The sequence below is a fragment of the Drosophila sulfurigaster genome, chromosome 3 (genome assembly GCF_023558435.1).
Source record: "Drosophila sulfurigaster albostrigata strain 15112-1811.04 chromosome 3, ASM2355843v2, whole genome shotgun sequence".
NCBI lineage: Eukaryota > Metazoa > Arthropoda > Insecta > Diptera > Drosophilidae > Drosophila > Drosophila sulfurigaster.
This window is the reverse complement of record NC_084883.1, coordinates 46905970-46924582: the sequence shown is the minus strand read 5'-3', so window position 1 is coordinate 46924582 and position 18613 is coordinate 46905970. Positions and strand designations below refer to the sequence as shown.

The window sequence follows — 18613 nt, the reverse complement described above, 5'->3', positions numbered from 1 at the left end:
AGTTTGAGAGCCACTGTCGGCTTCTTTAGATAGCCAAAGTGCTGAATGGAGTAAAGTAAAATAAAATAAGAAGCAAAGCTTAAATACTGTGTGAAACTTTTGAATACTTTTAATTTTGTTAAACACTCCAAGTAAGTTGCTAAATGTTTCCCTTTATTATGGAGTGTACAGTTTAGTTGTTACTGTTTTTCTGTTAACTTTAAAGCGCTTTCTTTCGTTTTACGGTTTGACAGCCATTGCCTTGTAGTTTGGCACGCTTTTAGTTGTCACATTTAATCTACTTCCGCACTTACATACATACATACATCTAAAAAGAATCTCTAGATAGTAACCTGCCATGATGCATGATGATGTGACTAAACATTCACCTAGAAAACGATATCTCTAAAGTCGCGTTTCTTTTAGTGAATACAGTTTTAAAGTGACTGCCTTATAGTTTGGCACGCTTCTAGTTGCTCCATTTAATCTACTTCCGCACTTACATCTCTTAAAACAATTTCTAGATAGTGACCTGTCATGATGCATAATGATGTGACTAAACATTTACCTAGACAACGATATCTGTAGAGTCGTGCGACTTTTCGCTTGTGTCCATATAAGGCAATTCTGCTGATCTAAAGCTTCGAAGAATGGGCCATAAAACCTTTTAGTTGTATTCTACGACATTTTCATTGTGCCAATAGCAATAAAAAACAGAATACAGAATAAGACACTAATCAGTATCGATTCTCATTTTGTTCGATTTTTCAGATGACAGACTTTTCGGATAGTTCACAGAGCGGCGGCATGTTGAGTCCGGCCACAACGCTCATTGAGAGTTTCAACAAGAAGAGCGGACAATCGGCAGCCGGTTCGCCTCTTCAGCTCAGCGCCACGCCCACATTGAATGGCTCCACAAATGGAGTTGGAGGAGCGCTGAATGCTGGGAACAATTCAGCAACAGTTGTCGCATCGAGTTTGGGCGGACGACAGATAAATACAAGTTCTAGTTCATGCAGTAGTCTTAAGGAAACCTCACATCAATCCACATCCACATCGCAACAGGTAAGAAGAAGCAGCAATGAAGATAATAACACACATTACGTATACGCAATGTTGGGAGCGATTGATTAACAATTGTTTCGATGTCAGATTATTGATGAGGCAAGCAATGGGCTACGACTCCCTTTTGTGATAAAGGCAGCCCTGACTGACTGCCTGCGTGACGCGTTGCTATTTTTAAACAATTACTTAAGCCAAAAATGTAAAACCTTTTGTCAAAGCGTTTCGACTCGACTGATAAGAGTGAGCAAGAACGATCATGGAGCGATCAGTAGTAGTTGTTGGCCAGCACGTTTTCCCGTTAAAGGTTAACGAATCGATTCGATTCGATATCAAAACAAACCCGATTAGATTACAACATTCCCGACGATTGGCGACACAACGGCTGCTGGGCAAAACTGAAACTGAAACCGAAACTTGAAGCTCAAAGCAACAATTATTGTGTGTTTGAATAATATTTACAACTCGGCATAATCATTGAGTATTCATTTCGGGGCGTTCACAACTATTGATTGAGCAAAGGCGTCATAAACTTAATTGCCCTTAGCTCGGTTTGCATACAAAAACGTTGGCTCATTAATGTTATTACCCATATATGTACGAGTATATATAGTATTTGTCTTGCAGTGAAAGATATGTTCATGACGGATTCTCCATAGATAAGATTGCTTTAGCGGCATCAGAGAGTTCCCCTTAGCTGGTTGGTGGCTTATCAATCCGTTTTCGACACCTCGCACATTGAATCACTTGCCTCCAAAATAGTCGCTTACACGCTTCGCTTTCAGTTGTTGTCTTGGTCAAGTTACTTTTGATTATTATTATGAAGATTGCTGTCAGTGCGAAGTGCTTTTAAATTTATGGATGACAAATGTCTCGAGCGTCTTTTAAATAAGTATTTTATTATGCAATCAAGAGAGCAGCGTCAACAATTGAACCCACTTAATCATACATTTTATTTATTTATGCTCTGCTTGATGACAGACGAACTAATTTCTCATTTACCGGCACGAGATCCGCTTCGTGACGTCGTCGTTAGTTCGTCATGAGAGAGAGAGAGGAGAGAGAGAGAGAGAGAGAGAGAGAGAGAGAGAGAGAGACAGAGAGAGTGAGCTTTTGAGCAGATGTTTCTAATCAGAGTCTCTGCACTGAGCTTTGATAATTATTATGCGATTGTTTGTTGACACACAGACAACACTACGTATACAGAATATAATATATAGAAATGAATAAAGTCAATCCTCGCCAAGTTGTTTCTAACGAAAATTAGCTGTCCGAATTGGTTGACATGCGAAATTTCTGAGAAAATACTTTTATTTTGAGCATGAACGAGAACCGATATGATTTTCTTTTCGCAGAACACTTTGTGAATGTAACGACTAATAAAGAAATTTAGAAATTTAAAGCAAAGGTGAAAGAGAGGAGAGTGTGACGCATGTCATCGAAAAGATGGATGGATTATAAAATACTAAACAAAGATTATTAAATCTCTGGTATTATAAAATACACAAATATGGAAGTGCCAAATAGAAGCTAATGAACTTTATTTATGGCCAATAAATGAAATATGGCAAATATATTATTAGTCATGCGCGAAGAAAGAGAATGAGTAGAGAGGAGAGAGGAGATGAAAGGGAGGCTGGGGAATTTATTGAACATTAGCAGATAGATAAACTACGCTCGCCACTGATTATGCAAATTTATTAAGTCAATTGTTTATCAATTATACATAAATTAGTAGCTTTTTTATATAGTGTGTAAACACAGTAAAAACGCCACACAATAATTATAAATATAAACACGAAATAAAGCAGCGAGCAAAAACAATTCATGACGAAAAAGCATCCCCCTTCCCTCTCCGTCTCCCTCCCACCTTAATGGGGTTAATGCAAAAGAGCGACACTAATCAAGTAAGCAAACATCTCGCAAACGAGAAATAAAAACACAGACAGTTAAAGAGAGAAAGAGATAGCAAAAAAAACCCAAGCTGAACGCGTTAATTAGAAAATCGCTTGGGCTAAAACGTGAGGAATTATGGAAATGCAAAGTAAGAGAGTAGCAAAAAAACAGCAAGAATAACGCTGCATAAATTAAATAATACATATAAATAGGCGACGCGTTGTCATTGTTGCTATTCTCGTTGTGGTTGTTGTTGTTGTTGTTGCGTCGGCTGCTGCTGCTGCCGGCAAGAATAGTATTTACAATATGATTTCCTAGAATTCTCAACGCGCGCTGAGCTCATGTCAATAGCAAACTTTCGATGTGTTCCCACTAGCTGTCCCGCTTGCACCCACACATCGATCGCACCGATGCCACTTTAAAATGACAAGCAATCGACCGCAGCAGCGACGTCGACGTCGACGTCAACGTCGGCAGCGAAAGCTCTAGCTCAAGCAAAGCTCGCGCACAGCGAACAGAACCCAGCAACGACGGCGTCGCTAGGAATTCGCTCATTTTACTTTAGTTAACGAAACGAACGAGAAGCGAGCGTCGCGCGCACAAAAAAAAAACAAAAAAGAAGAAAAAACTACAAAACGTCGCCCGAAAAGAATTGCCAATGAATATTTGTTGATTTTCTGTTTCAAAACGTGCAGAGTGACTTTGTTTTTCTCGTGTGACGGCAGCGCCTCCTTCGTCTAATATTATAATATAGAAATACATATTTTGCATAATACCAAAACACAACGATTTCGAACGAAAAGAGCAAAAGTTAAACACACACAACTTTTTGCCAATTAACGAACAATTAAACGAACCCTCTTTTTTTTTGTTATCAGTATTCTATACATACACAAACAAAATAAAACATCTAAAACGAACAACGAACTACACATCTACAATAACAATAATACAAAAAGAATAAACCTCGAAAGATTATTATTTGGGCAAGCGTGAAAATTGTTAACACAAAGTTCAGTTCAGTTTGCGACGCGTTTTCTCAGCGTGTGAAACTCTTACGAAGAAGCAACAAGAAGGGAGAGCAACGCAAAAAGCTGGCCAACAAAAAATCATTACAAAGTACGCGAAAAAAAAAACAATACAAATATATACTATGAGTAAATAAATCAAGTATAAATATTTAAGAGACTCTGCGCAAGTTAGACAAAAAAAAAACAGATTCTTGTGTCTAATGTTTATAGTATATATACATATTTGTGTGTCTACTGATAAGCCCCCAGCGTTTGTTTAGTTTTGGCAGCGACAACTTGTCGTATACGTAACGCATGAAAAGGAAATTCGCCTAGAGGAATTTCCAGAAAACTCTTAACGTCCAACGTGTTAGCTGTCATTGGTTAGTACTACTTTAGACCCCGCACACACACACACATACATAATAATAATAATGATAAATTAGTAAATGACGCAGTCTTAAAAGCGTTAACTTAAAGTTCCCATATTCATATCTAATCTATACTATTGACTGCCACCATGTCCAAGTAACGCTAGCAGCCCAAGCGACCAAGCGAACCCCAACAGTATAATAATAATAATATTTACCAACACAATACACTGCAGCAAGAACAAGAACAGCAAAAAAAGAAAAAGAAAAAGAGAATGTCGATCACTTGGCACTTGGGGAATTTTTTTCCCCATTGGCACAATTGCTGCGATAAGTCCGATTCATATTATGCCATAGAATGAGAGAGAAAGAGAATGTGATTACAAATCGCAGACAACAGAAATATGCATGTTTATGATTATTCTTTCCCAAACCGGATAATTATTGTTTTACTATTTGCATTTTATATATGAATATGTTTTATTAGTCAGAGCTTCGCGCCTTATAAAACCTATAAACACCTACACACAAAATATTGGGCACGTTCTACAATTTGGCGCTTCTTCTCGAAACACAACGAGACAAAAATGAAATGTGTCCAAAATTAGAATTGATTCGTAATGTTGTGGCAGCATTTGTCAAAAGGAAAAAGAAAAAGAACAAAAAAAAAAAAAACGGAAAAGATTTGTGCGGTCTTCTTGTTTGCTGTCAACCTGTTCAAAAGATTTCACGTAGCAGTTCAAGTGCTGTTTGCCAAAATAAATAGATTTTCTGCGAAAAACCCACAATAACTATTCATTAGTGCTGTCGAAATATAATTGGCTAAAGAACTTGTGGCCCGAAGCTTTCGAAATTTCGACAATGAGTTTACAATCTTCAACAACAACAAATTGTTTAATGAAGAACAATAACTTGAAAAGCGTAAAATAATTGATGTAACTGTTGATGGAATGCGAAGCTAATTAAAGATAGCAATAATGAGTAATAGTAAAGTTTGTTTTACTATACTTAAAGTTCATCTTGGAATTAAATAAGTTGTATTTAAATAGAGTTTATGACTAATGCAAATTTGTCACTGCAACAGCTGCAGATATGACTGACATATGTAATGCCTTTCATAACGCAAATCCCAAATGGGGAAACAAGTAAGAAACTCGAGTACGCTCGACTGTGAGATACCCGCTCTACGTTCTTAATACAAGCAAATCATTCCGTTATTATTGTTTAAATGTACCGAATTAGCTAAACAAAATACTAACATAATCCTAAAAGTATATTCGGTATGTTAATATTATATATACATATAAGTTATACTGAAATATTCCATAATATATATTTGGTATGTTCATATAACATATACCGAAATAAACTGATATGTGTATTTGGTATGTTGATATATCATTTTCCTAAAAATACTGAAATATACCACAATATACCGAATTGTTTATTTGGTATAATGATATAATATATATATATATATATACATATAAAATATACCGAGAAACACTGAAATATACCATTATGTACCGAAAAGTAATATACCGAAAGGTATATTTGGTATGTTGGTATAACTTGCATATAACATATACCGGAAAATACGAAATTATATCTTAATGCATATTTGGTATGTTGATAAAACAAGATTATAGAAATTATCACTTATATTGTCTCGGCTCTTGACTCCATCTATATGTATACTTAATGCAGTCACACAAAGCTCCTTCTGTCAATTAGATTCATTTGCTGCCATCACAAACTCATAATACCCTTCAACCCTATGTGCACCAGGTATAATTATACAAAGCGCAGACAATCAGCACTTGACTTTTGCTGATGTATCTCGTAGAAGACAGAAATTGTGTGCAAATTATCTTCAGTTCGACACTCGAACACACTCCGAGCAAAAGAGCGGCTATAAATGATTTGTTAATTTGGGGAGGGAGAACCATAAACAATTGGCCATTTATCACAATGTTTTGTTTATCAGATAGAAGAAACGCTGCACAAGTCGAGCCAGTAAAACCTATCTATCAGAGCCCCGAAAAGCCAAACAGTTAAGCAAATGCTCGTCGAGGGGCTCGCAAAAATAACAATACACAAAAAAAACCGAAACAGCTCTCGGTTGATTTATAAAGGCGACAACCACTAAGCGCCTGCCATAAAACCGAAAGCACAGATACAGATACAGACACAGACACAGAGAGAGAGAGAGAGTAGTATATCATATCGGATATATAGACGCGTATAAGTAATATTTGTCGAGTGCGCGACAACTGCACAAAATGTCTGCATACTTCGCATATTTGCTGTCTGATTCAACATCACAAGTTTTCTGCTCTTATTAAATGTGTTCTATTCTCATCTCTCTCTCTTTGGCAGGTTGTAAACAGCAGCAGCACAACGACGCGAGTTGAGAAGAAATCACAGCGTCTACATCACATAACATCCTCGTCATCGACGACGTCTTCGGAAATGAAGGCTGCCGCCGTCAAGCGCGATCTCACAGATATTAAAATGTCCATGTCGGAAATAGAGCGTCTCACAGCGGCACCGCCGCAGGCACGACACCATCCATCGATTGACGACCTCAAGGGTCTCAATAGCGAAGATGCCATAACGCAGCTGAAAAAGAAGTGAGTAGTAAAGACCCTCCTCGGCTATAACAATCAAGTGCTAACACATTCTCTTTCATTTTTGTTGTAGAATGCGCGCTTCATTCGAGAATCTGGTGGATCGTGATGATGATAGCAGTTGCCATGGCATTGTCACGACGCCAGATGGCGACGATGATTGCACACACAAACATTTTGGCAGCGGCCTGGATCTCACACATCCGGCTGCCGCACAGCTGAGCGCCAGCAGCGGCCTCAGTGGCTCCAACAAAACCATCGATACCATCAAATTCGAGGAGAAACGTTCGAAATCGGTGGCAACTACAAAAGTTGTGGCCGATGGCTTCAGTTCCGAACAGGCAACGAGCAATACGGCAGAGATGAAGCGTCTGCAAGCCGGTGATATTGATTACAAAGAGGCTAAGGCTGCGTCAGCGATGCGAAATCGCCTGGAAATGGATGGCGTCAAGACCGAAGAGAAGGCAGCCGTCATGCAGGTGAGCAAATCGATCAAAATCAATGCGTAAACTGTTGTTGCGTACATAGCTAATTACATGCGACATCAAAAGCAACAAAAACTAGTCGTTGAACTCTGTTATTAAATCTGCAAGTGGCGAGCTTTGAAAGCTTTGTACACCCCCCGGTAGTCAACCCTTAGCGAAAGCTCACTCCGCGTACCCAACTGTTGTGCCCTGCTGTGACACTCCTTTCAGTTGAACTCCGTCGCGTGCATGTTCAAGTCGCATAAGAGGGACACACGAGCCGTTAATGGCGTCGCCTTCGCCCAACGAAAGTGAAAACTATCCAGTTAAACTAAGTTAAGAATCCCTCCCCAAGGAATAAATCGATTTTCTTGCCACATTTCGTATGTGTGTTTGCCAGGCGCCCAAAAGTAGGCAACAGTCTACTGCGGAATAGCATCGCGTATACGTAATATGTTCCTCTACAAGTGCCACCAGCTCCAGCGGAGCAGTCCTCGTCTAGTGCGTCATTTTTGCAAGAAAGGAGACCAAGTCAAGGGATCGATGTTCAAGAAAATTCAGGTACTTTTTTTTTCTGGTTTCCCCGGGCAACGAGCTCTGCCTTTTGTTGTGACCCACACTATCTAATCAGTGAGCGAGGGGGGAAAAATCGAGTTGACGTATCATCGACTAGGCCGGCGTATTACAAATTAGCATAAATTGTTTTATGATGGGTCCCATAAAAGTCAGCTAGCTAACTAGCAACGCAATTCGCGACAGATGATGCAATTACATCCAGTCCATTGCATAAATAAATAATAATAATACTAAAGTTCAAAAGTCAACTACAACTTGATGTTAGCAAGCACTTTGTTCAAGTTTTATCCGCAAGGAACACGATTTGATTTTAACCCCCTGGCTAAGATGTTGATAATGCTACAAATTAAATCTATTGTCTGGCATTTGGCCAACTGCAGACACGCTCCATGTGTTCAGTCGTCTTTTTATTGTCGACGAGCAGATCATAAAGCAAATGTACTTTGTGATACATTTTATAGATTCATCTCGGTAGTTGAAAGTTTTTGGAAGCACCGCTGAGTTGTTTTCCAGCAGAACTTTCAATCAAATGTTCCATATGTAAATTGTAGTTTTTTGATTTATATCACAATTATTTTTACGCTCCGAAATTTCGATACAAATTTCCGACATTCTTGTTTCTGCCTGTTGTTGTTTCTTTTATTGTGCCCAGTTTTTGGCGTTGGGAGCAAAAAGTTTTTATTTTCTTTTCGAGAATATTTTCCTTTAAATAAAATGGCACTGAGCGGTGCTCGGTTCTCAGTATCAGAGGAACGATCGACGCGAGCGTTACGCCGTATAGCTGACAAGTCTGAAATATAGTATATACATTTGTATATGTTCTGTGAATATACATATATGAGTTATACATATGCATGAACATTGCATTAATTAGTCAATTGGCACCAAAAGACGACTTCCTAATTAAAAGAGAAAAAGCAAAACAATCGCATACAGTATAAAATAGTACAAATACTTACTATCACTACCAAAAGCAGAACAAGTGACACAAAATTAGAACTTGACCTTCCGGCGCGGCGGATCATTTAAAAATAAACAGCCAAAAAAAGAAAAAGCAACAACTTGTGGAATTTCATAAAAATATATGTGAAGCACATTAATCACGTCGAAAGCAAACAAAAGTTTCTAAAATCAACGAAACAGAGACTTGACGAAACTCGCAAACTCTGCGCGCAACTTCAGTGAATAATGAGCTATCGCTTTCGGCAATATGTGAGATATCTGACAAACATTCGTTAAGAGTTTTATGTGTGTGTTTGTTCAGTTTGACGTTAAGTGTCATTAGCGAGCCAAGTGTAATAATTGTTACAAGCTCAATTTGTCGGTCAATGTCATCGTAGCTCCGAGACATGCTCCCAACAAACTCTCTCACACACACACTCTCTCACACACACACATACACCAAAAAAGACACTCTTCTCTCTCAGCGAAAGCGCGCGACGTCAGCGCTGGCAATTTGTGCGCTATTTTTGATGTGTATGAAAATAAATAAGCAAACTGAAATTGTGTTTAACTTGTATATAACACTCTGAAAACATTCATTCTCACGTTCACGCTGTGTTATACTTAATTATTTCACAAGAACGAAACAAGAGCACCACATCGCATCGCACCGCACCGCATCGCGTCGAATCGAATCGTTTAATCAAATCAAATCAACTGCAACTGAGTTGCTCCACAACCCAGTAAACGAAACCCCACGGGAAGCATGTCCAACAATAACAACAACAATCAACAGAACCAGGCGCCTTGGCCTGTGCGCAAGGGCATCTTTCGATCGAGCGGACAATCCGATTTTGTGCCCACCCGTTCGCCCAGTCCCATTGTTGAAATGCCGTTATCGCCACCGCCCCCGGGCACGCCTCTGGGACGCTCTATTCGCTCGCCGCTGTCGCCGCCACCGCAACCAATTCAATTGGTTAGCAACTTGCCACTGACATCGTCTGTCGGTGCCTCCACAAACATGTCGACTGCGTCCGCTGCCCGAATGTCTGGCGCATCAAGTAGCTGCTCATCGTCGTCGTCATCGTCATCGTCTGGTTGTTCCTCTGCCTCCTCTTCGTCGTCGTCGTCTTCGTCGTCGTCATCCTCTAGTCAAAGTTGTAGCTCACAAAATAGAGTACGTAAAAGTTCTAATCCCCCTTTGCAGCCAGTTGCCGCCACCCGCTCCCTATCGCCAGCACCCACCACACAAATGCCCACGGCCACGCCCCTCAACCACAACCACAACTTAAACCACACACCAGCTATCATCACCACGACCAACCACAACAACCATATTAAATCAAACGTGCGCGAAATACCCATTGAGGTAGAACAGAGCAAGGTATAACAGTGGCTAAGTTCGAGACTGTATCAATTATTTATGTTTAATAGTAGTGAATAACAGTATGAAAACTGTTATACACGCCAATTGGACTTTCATAATAGTTTACACAGAAATCACAACCCAATTCTTGGCATACTACAGAATTATGCTGAGTATAACAGTTATAATAAACTGTTATACTCTCTAATATGGCTTTCATAGTGGAGATATTAGCAAACACTGATAAATGTCCTGCTTGATGAACATTTTTAGCGCGTATAACAGTTACATAAAACTGTTATACATACAAATTGGATATTAGATTAGTTTAATTAATAAACTATGCTTGTAAACACAGCATAAACATCATATTTCTCTTGTATAACAGTGTGTATGAACTGTTATACAACAACCTTCAATCCCTTAGCAGCATGTAATTAGCAATCCACACAATTTACAGTACAATCATTGTTTTTCACACTTGTACTAACTGTTATACTCTGCCTCGCCTTTTAGGAAGCCCTCTCGCTGCGCACCGGCGACATCACGCAACAGGCGACCAACAAAGTCGCCGCCGCCGGAATCAAAGTGCAGAGCGACAACTTCTCCGCCGACAAGAAAGCCATCTCGCAGTCACAGCAATCGCAGACGATGACCTCGAATGGCATCATCAGTCAGGAGAAGCATGTGTCATCCGCCTCGCAAGCGAACTACACGATGACACACAAAGGTGTCTCCAGCACCGGCAGCAGCATGATCTCTTCCTCCTCGCAAATGTCTGCCACCAACGGTCAAATGGTCAAGCTCAAGGATCTCAAGCTCGACGATCTAAAATCCCTGACCGCAGGCAGCGGTCAACAGGAAATCGAACAGGCCATCACAAAGTATTCGAATGTGCTGACCACATTTGTGAGCACACTGCAACAGGACGATGACAACAGCGTATCGAGTCACGGCGACAAAAAGTCCGTCTATCTGCAGATGATCATCGAGGTGATGCTACAAGCCTGGGCTGTGCCCACACATGGTCACGAGCTGGGCTACTCGCTGTGCAATGCACTGCGTCAGAGTGGCGGACTCGATCTGCTCATGAAGAACTGTGTGCAACACAACAGAGAATTGCAGTTCAACACCGCCCAGCTGCTGGAGCAGTGTCTGACCACCGAGAATCGATCGCATGTGGTCGACAACGGACTCGATAAGGTCGTGAATGTGGCCTGCGTCTGTACGAAGGAGTCGAACATGGAGCATTCACGTGTCGGTACAGGCATTCTGGAGCATCTCTTCAAGCATTCCGAGGGCACCTGCTCCGATGTCATACGCCTCGGCGGCCTCGATGCGTTGCTCTTCAAGTGCCGCACTAGCGATGTGGAAACGTTGCGTCACTGTGCCAGCGCCTTGGTCAATCTATCGCTGTACGGTGGCGCTGAGAATCAGGAGGAAATGATTGTACGAAAGGTGCCCATGTGGTTGTTCCCCTTGGCGTTCCACAACGACGACAACATCAAGTACTACGCTTGCTTGGCCATCGCTGTGCTTGTGGCCAATAAGGAGATCGAAGCCGAGGTGCTCAAGTCCGGTTGCCTGGATCTCGTGGAACCCTTTGTGACCACCCACGATCCCTACGAGTTTGCCAAATCGAACCTGGCGCATGCACACGGTCAGAGCAAACATTGGCTGGGACGTCTTGTTCCTGTGTTGAGCTCCAATCGCGAGGAAGCACGCAATTTGGCCGCGTTCCACTTCTGCATGGAGGCGGGCATCAAACGCAAGCAGGGAAACACCGATATCTTTCACGAGATTGGCGCCATCGAAGCACTCAAAACGGTGGCCAGCTGCCCCAATGCGATTGCCTCAAAGTTTGCGGCGCAGGCTCTGCGTCTGATTGGCGAAACGGTGCCGCACAAGTTGTCGCAACAGGTGCCGCTGTGGTCCGTGGAGGATGTGCAGGAATGGGTTAAACAGATTGGCTTCGACAAGTATTTGTCGCTGTTCAAGGAATCCCAGGTGGATGGCGATCTGTTGCTCAAGCTCAATCAGGAGAATCTGCGCGATGATATTGGCATTTCGAATGGCATTCTCCTCAAGCGCTTCGAACGTGAACTGCAAAATCTCAAGCGTATGGCCGACTATTCGTCGAAGGACACAGCGAAAATGCATCATTTTCTCGCCGAGATTGGCGCCGATTATTGCACCTACACATATGCCATGCTCAATGCGGGCATTGACAAGTGCACGCTCCCTCATGTCAACGAGGATATGCTGATGACAGAGTGCGGCATCAAGAATGCGATACATCGTTTGCGCATTCTCAATTCGGTGAAAAACTTGGAGAACTCGTTACCCAGCTCGTCGGAGGAGAACATGGCCAAGACGCTGGATGTGTTTGTCAGCTATCGTCGCTCCAATGGCTCCCAGCTGGCCAGTTTGCTTAAGGTAATGATTACACAAATATGTTGATATTGAGTCGGATCTTAAACAAAGTTTTCTGCCTCAGGTTCATCTGCAACTGCGCGGCTTCTCGGTGTTCATCGATGTGGAGCGCTTGGAGGCGGGCAAATTTGATAATGGCCTACTGAACAGTATTCGTCAGGCAAAGAACTTTGTCTTAGTATTAACCCCTGATGCGCTGCATCGCTGCATCAACGATGACGAGTGCAAGGATTGGGTGCATCGCGTAAGTCCTCCAGAAACCCCCAAATGGGAAAAGCTCTTACACTCATTTGCGTGTATTGCAGGAAATTGTGGCTGCCCTCAACTCCAGTTGCAACATCATCCCAATTATGGATCATAAATTCAGTTGGCCAGAGAATCTACCCGAGGACATGTGCAGCGTGGCGAACTTCAATGGCGTCAATTGGATACATGATTACCAGGATGCGTGCATCGACAAGCTCGAAAGGTATATTAACGGCGCATTTAGGACTAAATGGACAACCAAATAGACCGAATACTACTACAATGTAGTATATAGTTTATATATATATACATATTTGTAGCAACTTAAGAGCTCAATGTCTAAACTTCAAATTTCCCCTTCCCTTCTTCTACCCAAATTCTCCACCCATCAACAAACTTCATCTTCTGATGTTGATAGATTTTTGCGCGGCGAAAAGAATATCGATCGCATTACGGCGATGGGGCCTGGTACGCCCGGAGTGGCATCGTTCCAAAGAACGCACAGCAACGATCCAGACTATCAAACGAATGGAGGAGGAGGCGGCGGCGGAGGCGGAAGCAGTGGTGGAGGCGGCGGCAACGGCAGTGTGGTGGATGCATTAATGGCAGCAAATGGCAGCGGACAAGGTGGGCCAACGAGTTCAACTACTACTACAAATCAGACTTCAAATCTAAATCAAAACCAAAATCAGAATCCGAATCCGAATTTAAATTCGAATGCGAATCAAAGCCAACTACAGCGTAGACTAGGCCATCGAGAGCACTTAGGCTAGCCTCGAATAAGCAACAAACAAACCAGCAAAGTGTTACAAAAAAAACAGAAAACAAAAAACAAAATCAATAACACACATCCTCAGACAAAAAATCCTCCTCAGCAATATATTATATACAAAAGCAACCTCAAAGGACTGCTTCAAAGCAGCTCCGATGACTCTCTTTCTATCTCTCTCTCCCGAAACTCTCTTCCCCCTCTCTTTTAAGTACACACACACACATAATACAAACGCACACAATCACCTAGACACAAGGCTGCAAGGATGTTTCGTTGTAGGAAAATTCTTTGAAACTTTCATACTGTATACATTTGGAGTAGCTACTTCGATATAGACTTTGCAGCCCTGCTTTTAATTACACTTTTTCTTTTTCTCACTCAACCACACACACACACACACTTACATATAACTTTCTTCAAAACAAAAGTGAATTAATAATTAATTTAATTTTGATTGCAACCACTCGACAACACCTCGAACTCTCTCTCTCTCTCTCGCTGTCTATCTCGCTAATTCACGAGATCAGCTAATCACCAGGCAAATAGATACCGGCAATCCCCTTCACCAGCGCGTCAGCGTGCAGCCGGTGGCAGCACCTCACTTCTGAGCTACGGCCGCGGCCCAGCGAAGCGTTCAAATCACATGCTGCCTCCGTATCGCACCCAACAGGCAGCCATGCTGCATAAGTCCGGCGCCGGTTCGGCATCGATGCAGAACATGACACCGCTGGCATATTTGCCACCACGACGCAGTTCCGCAGCGGGACTGGGACACAATGGGGGCGTGGCGAACGGTTATCGGTCGCACAGCGTGGACGGTCTGTTGGATCAGGCGGCGGCAGCGGAAACTAGTCAGGATAGCTTGAGCACCCCAGAGCAACGAATTGCGGCTGCAGCGGCTGTGGTGGCCGCTGGGAGTACAGCGTTGACGAATGCCAGCTCGACGAGCACACTGCAGCCGGAGGATGAAGTGGATGGGGAGGAGGAGCAGGAGCAGGAGCAGGAGATGTGCAATGTGATGAGACGTGAGAAACAGAATTTGGTGCCACCGCCGGCAAATGTGCAGCAGCATCGTAAATCGCGTAGTTTGGATCACATACTCTCAAAGCAGACGCTCGCTGAGATATTGCCAGTCAATGAGCCAACCGATGAGACGCAATCGATGCAGAATCTGGTGTTGCCAATGACGCCACAGCCGCAGCGACGTGACACAAGCTCCTCATCGAAATCCCCCACACCGGAGCGTCCGAGTCGTCAGAGTCCCGATGGCGTCAGTTCCACGGAGAGCGAGCGGGAGGATGGGCAATCGGTTCGTTCACAGCCGAGCGAATCGTCGTCGTCGCATAGTCAGCATGGCAATCAGCAGCGTGCGTCGGCGCATGTGCATCGCGGTGGCGGATTGAACAGCACTAAGACGTCCACTTCGTCGCTGGGATCGAACAATAGTGCCAACAATAAGACGATCTTTAATCGTACGATGAAAAAAGTGCGCTCTCTGATCAAAAAGTAAGCCTGAGAAATGCGAACAAAATTCTGATCGATTTAATCTCGATACAAATTCGCAAAACTTCTACTACATAGTTTACTCGCTATTTTCCATTCGTTACTCGTTACTATCTAATCACGCACACAGACACACAAGCACACCCTACTATACAACTCATCTTGTTCTACTATTATTATTATTTTAACGTCTTTCATTTCATTCACTAAAGTCTTTGCTTTACGTTTTTACTCGTCACTCGCTACTCGCTACTCGTTACATTTGTGTCATTTTAAACGAATCTCATGCATCAATATTATTAATCATTCATTCAATACACACACGCACACATCCCCTGGGCCCCTGTTTCTCACAGTCCCCCTCGCTCGCTATCGACTATATTTACTTCTCTTCTCGCTCTCTTGCTCTCTGTGGTTATGGTACTCGCTCGCTATCTCAACTTATCTCTTAGCTCGTAGCTCATAGTATCTGAAAACTCGTTAAGCTTCTAGCATCCACTAAAACTTGCCTGCGTTGCCCCAAAACAACAACAACAACAACTTCTTGAACGCCCCTCCCCCTTCTTTCAGTCTAAAGTCAAGATCTATTTGCCTTGTGATTAGTTGTTTTTTTTTAGAAATGCAAAAAAAACGAATTTAAATTGCAAACTAATTTATAAACTATTTTTAACGACTGCATAAAATCAAAACATAATTTATAAAACTAATTTAAAAGAAAAAAAAACTCAAAAACATACAAAAAAAGAGAAGAAGAAAAATACATGAGAACTCTATTAATTATACGTTATGATATACGATTAATATTTATTGTCAAAAATTGTAAATTTAATTTCCAAATGCAATTTTTTTCTTGTAACCGTCCGCAAAATGAGAAAAACTAAAGGAAACTTCACAAAACAACACAAAACGTGGCTTGAAACGAAAATATTTAAGTGATATTTAAAAATATACATGACGAAAAACAAAAAAAAAAAAGGAAATTTAAAGTTACAACAAAAACCAGAAACTATGCTGTAAAATATTTTAATTTTAGCAAAAGAGACTTAAGGCATATTTTTATTGATTTTTGCAATATATATTTAATGACTAATGATTAAATAGTGCCTAAAATTTGGACTAGTTACAAAATAAAATGTGAATTATAATTAAATCAATTTGTGTATTATTGCCAAAGTGGAAACTTCCCCTGCATCCGCGTGTCCCCCTGCTTTATCAGACATCTGTATATATTTATATCTATCTATCAGTTTTATCATTCGCATGTTCATTTTAAATGTTTCTTTGTTCTGTTCTGTAATATTTATTTTGTTTAATGTTTGTGTTGAATGTCAATGCTGCTAATTAAATCCAAATTCTTTCTTGTATTTTTATTGGAATATTCTTCCATATTATCTTTCCTTTCTTTTTCTTTCTCTTTCTCTCTTTTTTTGAACTTTATTTGTAGACCATAAAAAGCGCATTTGTCTACTGCAATTTGTTGTACTTGTTGTTATTGTTGTGCGCACACCTGCCTCTGCACATACCCCGAATCGAATTCAACAACCTCCTCATCAATCCACATCCCGAAACCCATAACAAGGTGATCGATATCGATGTCCAGCCGTATCAGCAACAAACATTCATTGTTATTTATTACACACAACTAAATCAAAGCAAAAACCAAAAAAATAAAAAACCAACAAAACCAAGCGAATAAAGCAATTAATAAATGTGTGCACATTTGAATTATGTGTATTCACAAAAGCAATAAATAACTTTGTATTTATCCTTCTATGTCTCCCTCCCTTCTATATGATTCAATTTTCATTCTCAACCCAAACTCGTACTTGCATTATGTGGTGCATAGCAACGATCTGGAGGACGAGGAACTCTCGGATATAATCCTCTCGAAGGCAACGTCCCCGAATGCAGGACGAATGATATTTTGGTAGAAAGCCAATACGATATGAATCGAAACTTGAACTTACCCGAATTTTATCGAAACGAACCTGTAAATACAAAAAAGAAAACGAATTAAATACTCCACGAATAACGAAAAAGCTACATATATTATAGTGTTTTAGTTGTGTTTGGGAATAATTTAAAGAGATTATAAAATAAGTTTCTGGGACTGAAGGACTGAATACTTATTCTTCTTAATATATTAATCTAACTTTAAAAAGATAACAGAAATAAATTTTAATTAATTAAAAAATATAGTTTTTTAGATGACTTAATAATTCAATCAAATCGACGATTATTACATTTCAATTAATTCTTTGATAGAAAAATATTACTGATAAACAAAATTTTAGAAACACAGTACACTGTGAAAAGATTTTTAATGCACGGTCAGCACTTTATTATGTAGATATTCAGTTGGTGAGAATATTTTGTTTCAATCACATTTTAATTTTAACGAAAACAAAAAAAAAATAGTTTTACCACAAACAAAAAAGAATTTTTCAACAAATGACAATTTCTACTAAAAAAGAATTGACAATGAACACAAGCGAAGGCGTTCTGATCGTTGATCCCCCCGAGGAGTTGTTGTTAGAGGGACCATTTAATCGAGCTATCTGCAAAAAGTTATTGGTTCACAATCCTGGCAAGAAGTTGCGCATGGCCTTCAAGCTGAAGACCACAACGCCACGCCTCTTCTTTGTGCGCCCAAATGTGGGTGTTGTGAAGCCGGGAGAAACCTGCAATATTGATATATTCGTACATCCATTAACGGAGAATGAAAATACGCAACGCCACAAGTTTCTATTGCTGGCTACCACCATAGATGGTGAAGTGCCGGATTTGCATCAGTATTGGCGCAACCTTGATCCTGCTAAGGTCAATGAAATCAAAATTAAAATCAAATTTGTTGAACAGAACACTACGTTGACAGAGGCATTATTAAGATCTCCGATTAATTTGGTCGACAGTATGGAGGGCAATGTGGATAGGGAAGAGAGTGATCCACTGGCCAATCTATTGAGCCAAGTCCACGAATTGGAGGAGGAGCGCAAGACGCTGTCGCAAAAAGTCGAGGCTCTCGACAAGGTGAATGCACAAATAATTCGTCAAAAGAAGAAGAGGAACAAGGTGCTCTACGTTATACTCACAATGATGTTCGCTTTCATAGCCTACTTCATGTATGAGACAAATTATATGTAAATCGATGAGAATCACTTTTTAATAACGCACTTTTAACACCAGAACACATTGCACACGCGTAATTGTTAAAAATAAACCTTAAAAAAAATTCAAATTCGCGTTTTCACATTTTTTCGCCATACGCGTCGCGTTGCCACATGCGCTTATTTTGGAGTGAATTGTTGCCAACCACCTTCAGTCAGTTGGCAAGAGTGGCAGCACTGTTTGCGCTGCCACATA

General features: G+C 41.0%; 2 protein-coding genes across 8 annotated transcripts in view; both read left to right on the top strand.

Moving 5' to 3' along the window:
• LOC133840233 (NAD(+) hydrolase sarm1) overlaps positions 1–17293 on the top strand; it is a 45548-nt gene extending 28255 nt beyond the window's left edge. For 3 of the 7 annotated variants that reach the window (XM_062271945.1, XM_062271946.1, XM_062271947.1), the window contains 9 exons: positions 751–1044; positions 6698–6951; positions 7022–7427; positions 10813–12732; positions 12794–12973; positions 13035–13198; positions 13394–13602; positions 14275–15253; positions 17097–17293. In XM_062271945.1, coding sequence (XP_062127929.1) covers positions 751–1044; positions 6698–6951; positions 7022–7427; positions 10813–12732; positions 12794–12973; positions 13035–13198; positions 13394–13602; positions 14275–15253; positions 17097–17181 — 4491 coding nt within the window. In that variant the 3' untranslated portion in view covers positions 17182–17293. Of the gene's footprint in view, positions 1–750; positions 1045–3517; positions 4057–6697; positions 6952–7021; positions 7428–7850; positions 7974–9573; positions 10059–10094; positions 10315–10812; positions 12733–12793; positions 12974–13034; positions 13199–13393; positions 13976–14274; positions 17005–17096 lie in introns of those variants that run through there. The other 4 variants (XM_062271948.1, XM_062271949.1, XM_062271950.1 and 1 more) reach the window with 4 other exon arrangements.
• A 308-nt stretch (positions 17294–17601) lies between these two features.
• On the top strand, positions 17602–18488 carry LOC133840242 (vesicle-associated membrane protein-associated protein A). Its single transcript, XM_062271959.1, has one exon. The coding sequence runs from the start codon at positions 17702–17704 to the stop codon at positions 18392–18394; it is 693 nt and encodes a 230-aa protein (XP_062127943.1). The 5' UTR covers positions 17602–17701; the 3' UTR covers positions 18395–18488.
• The last annotated feature ends 125 nt before the right edge of the window (positions 18489–18613 follow it).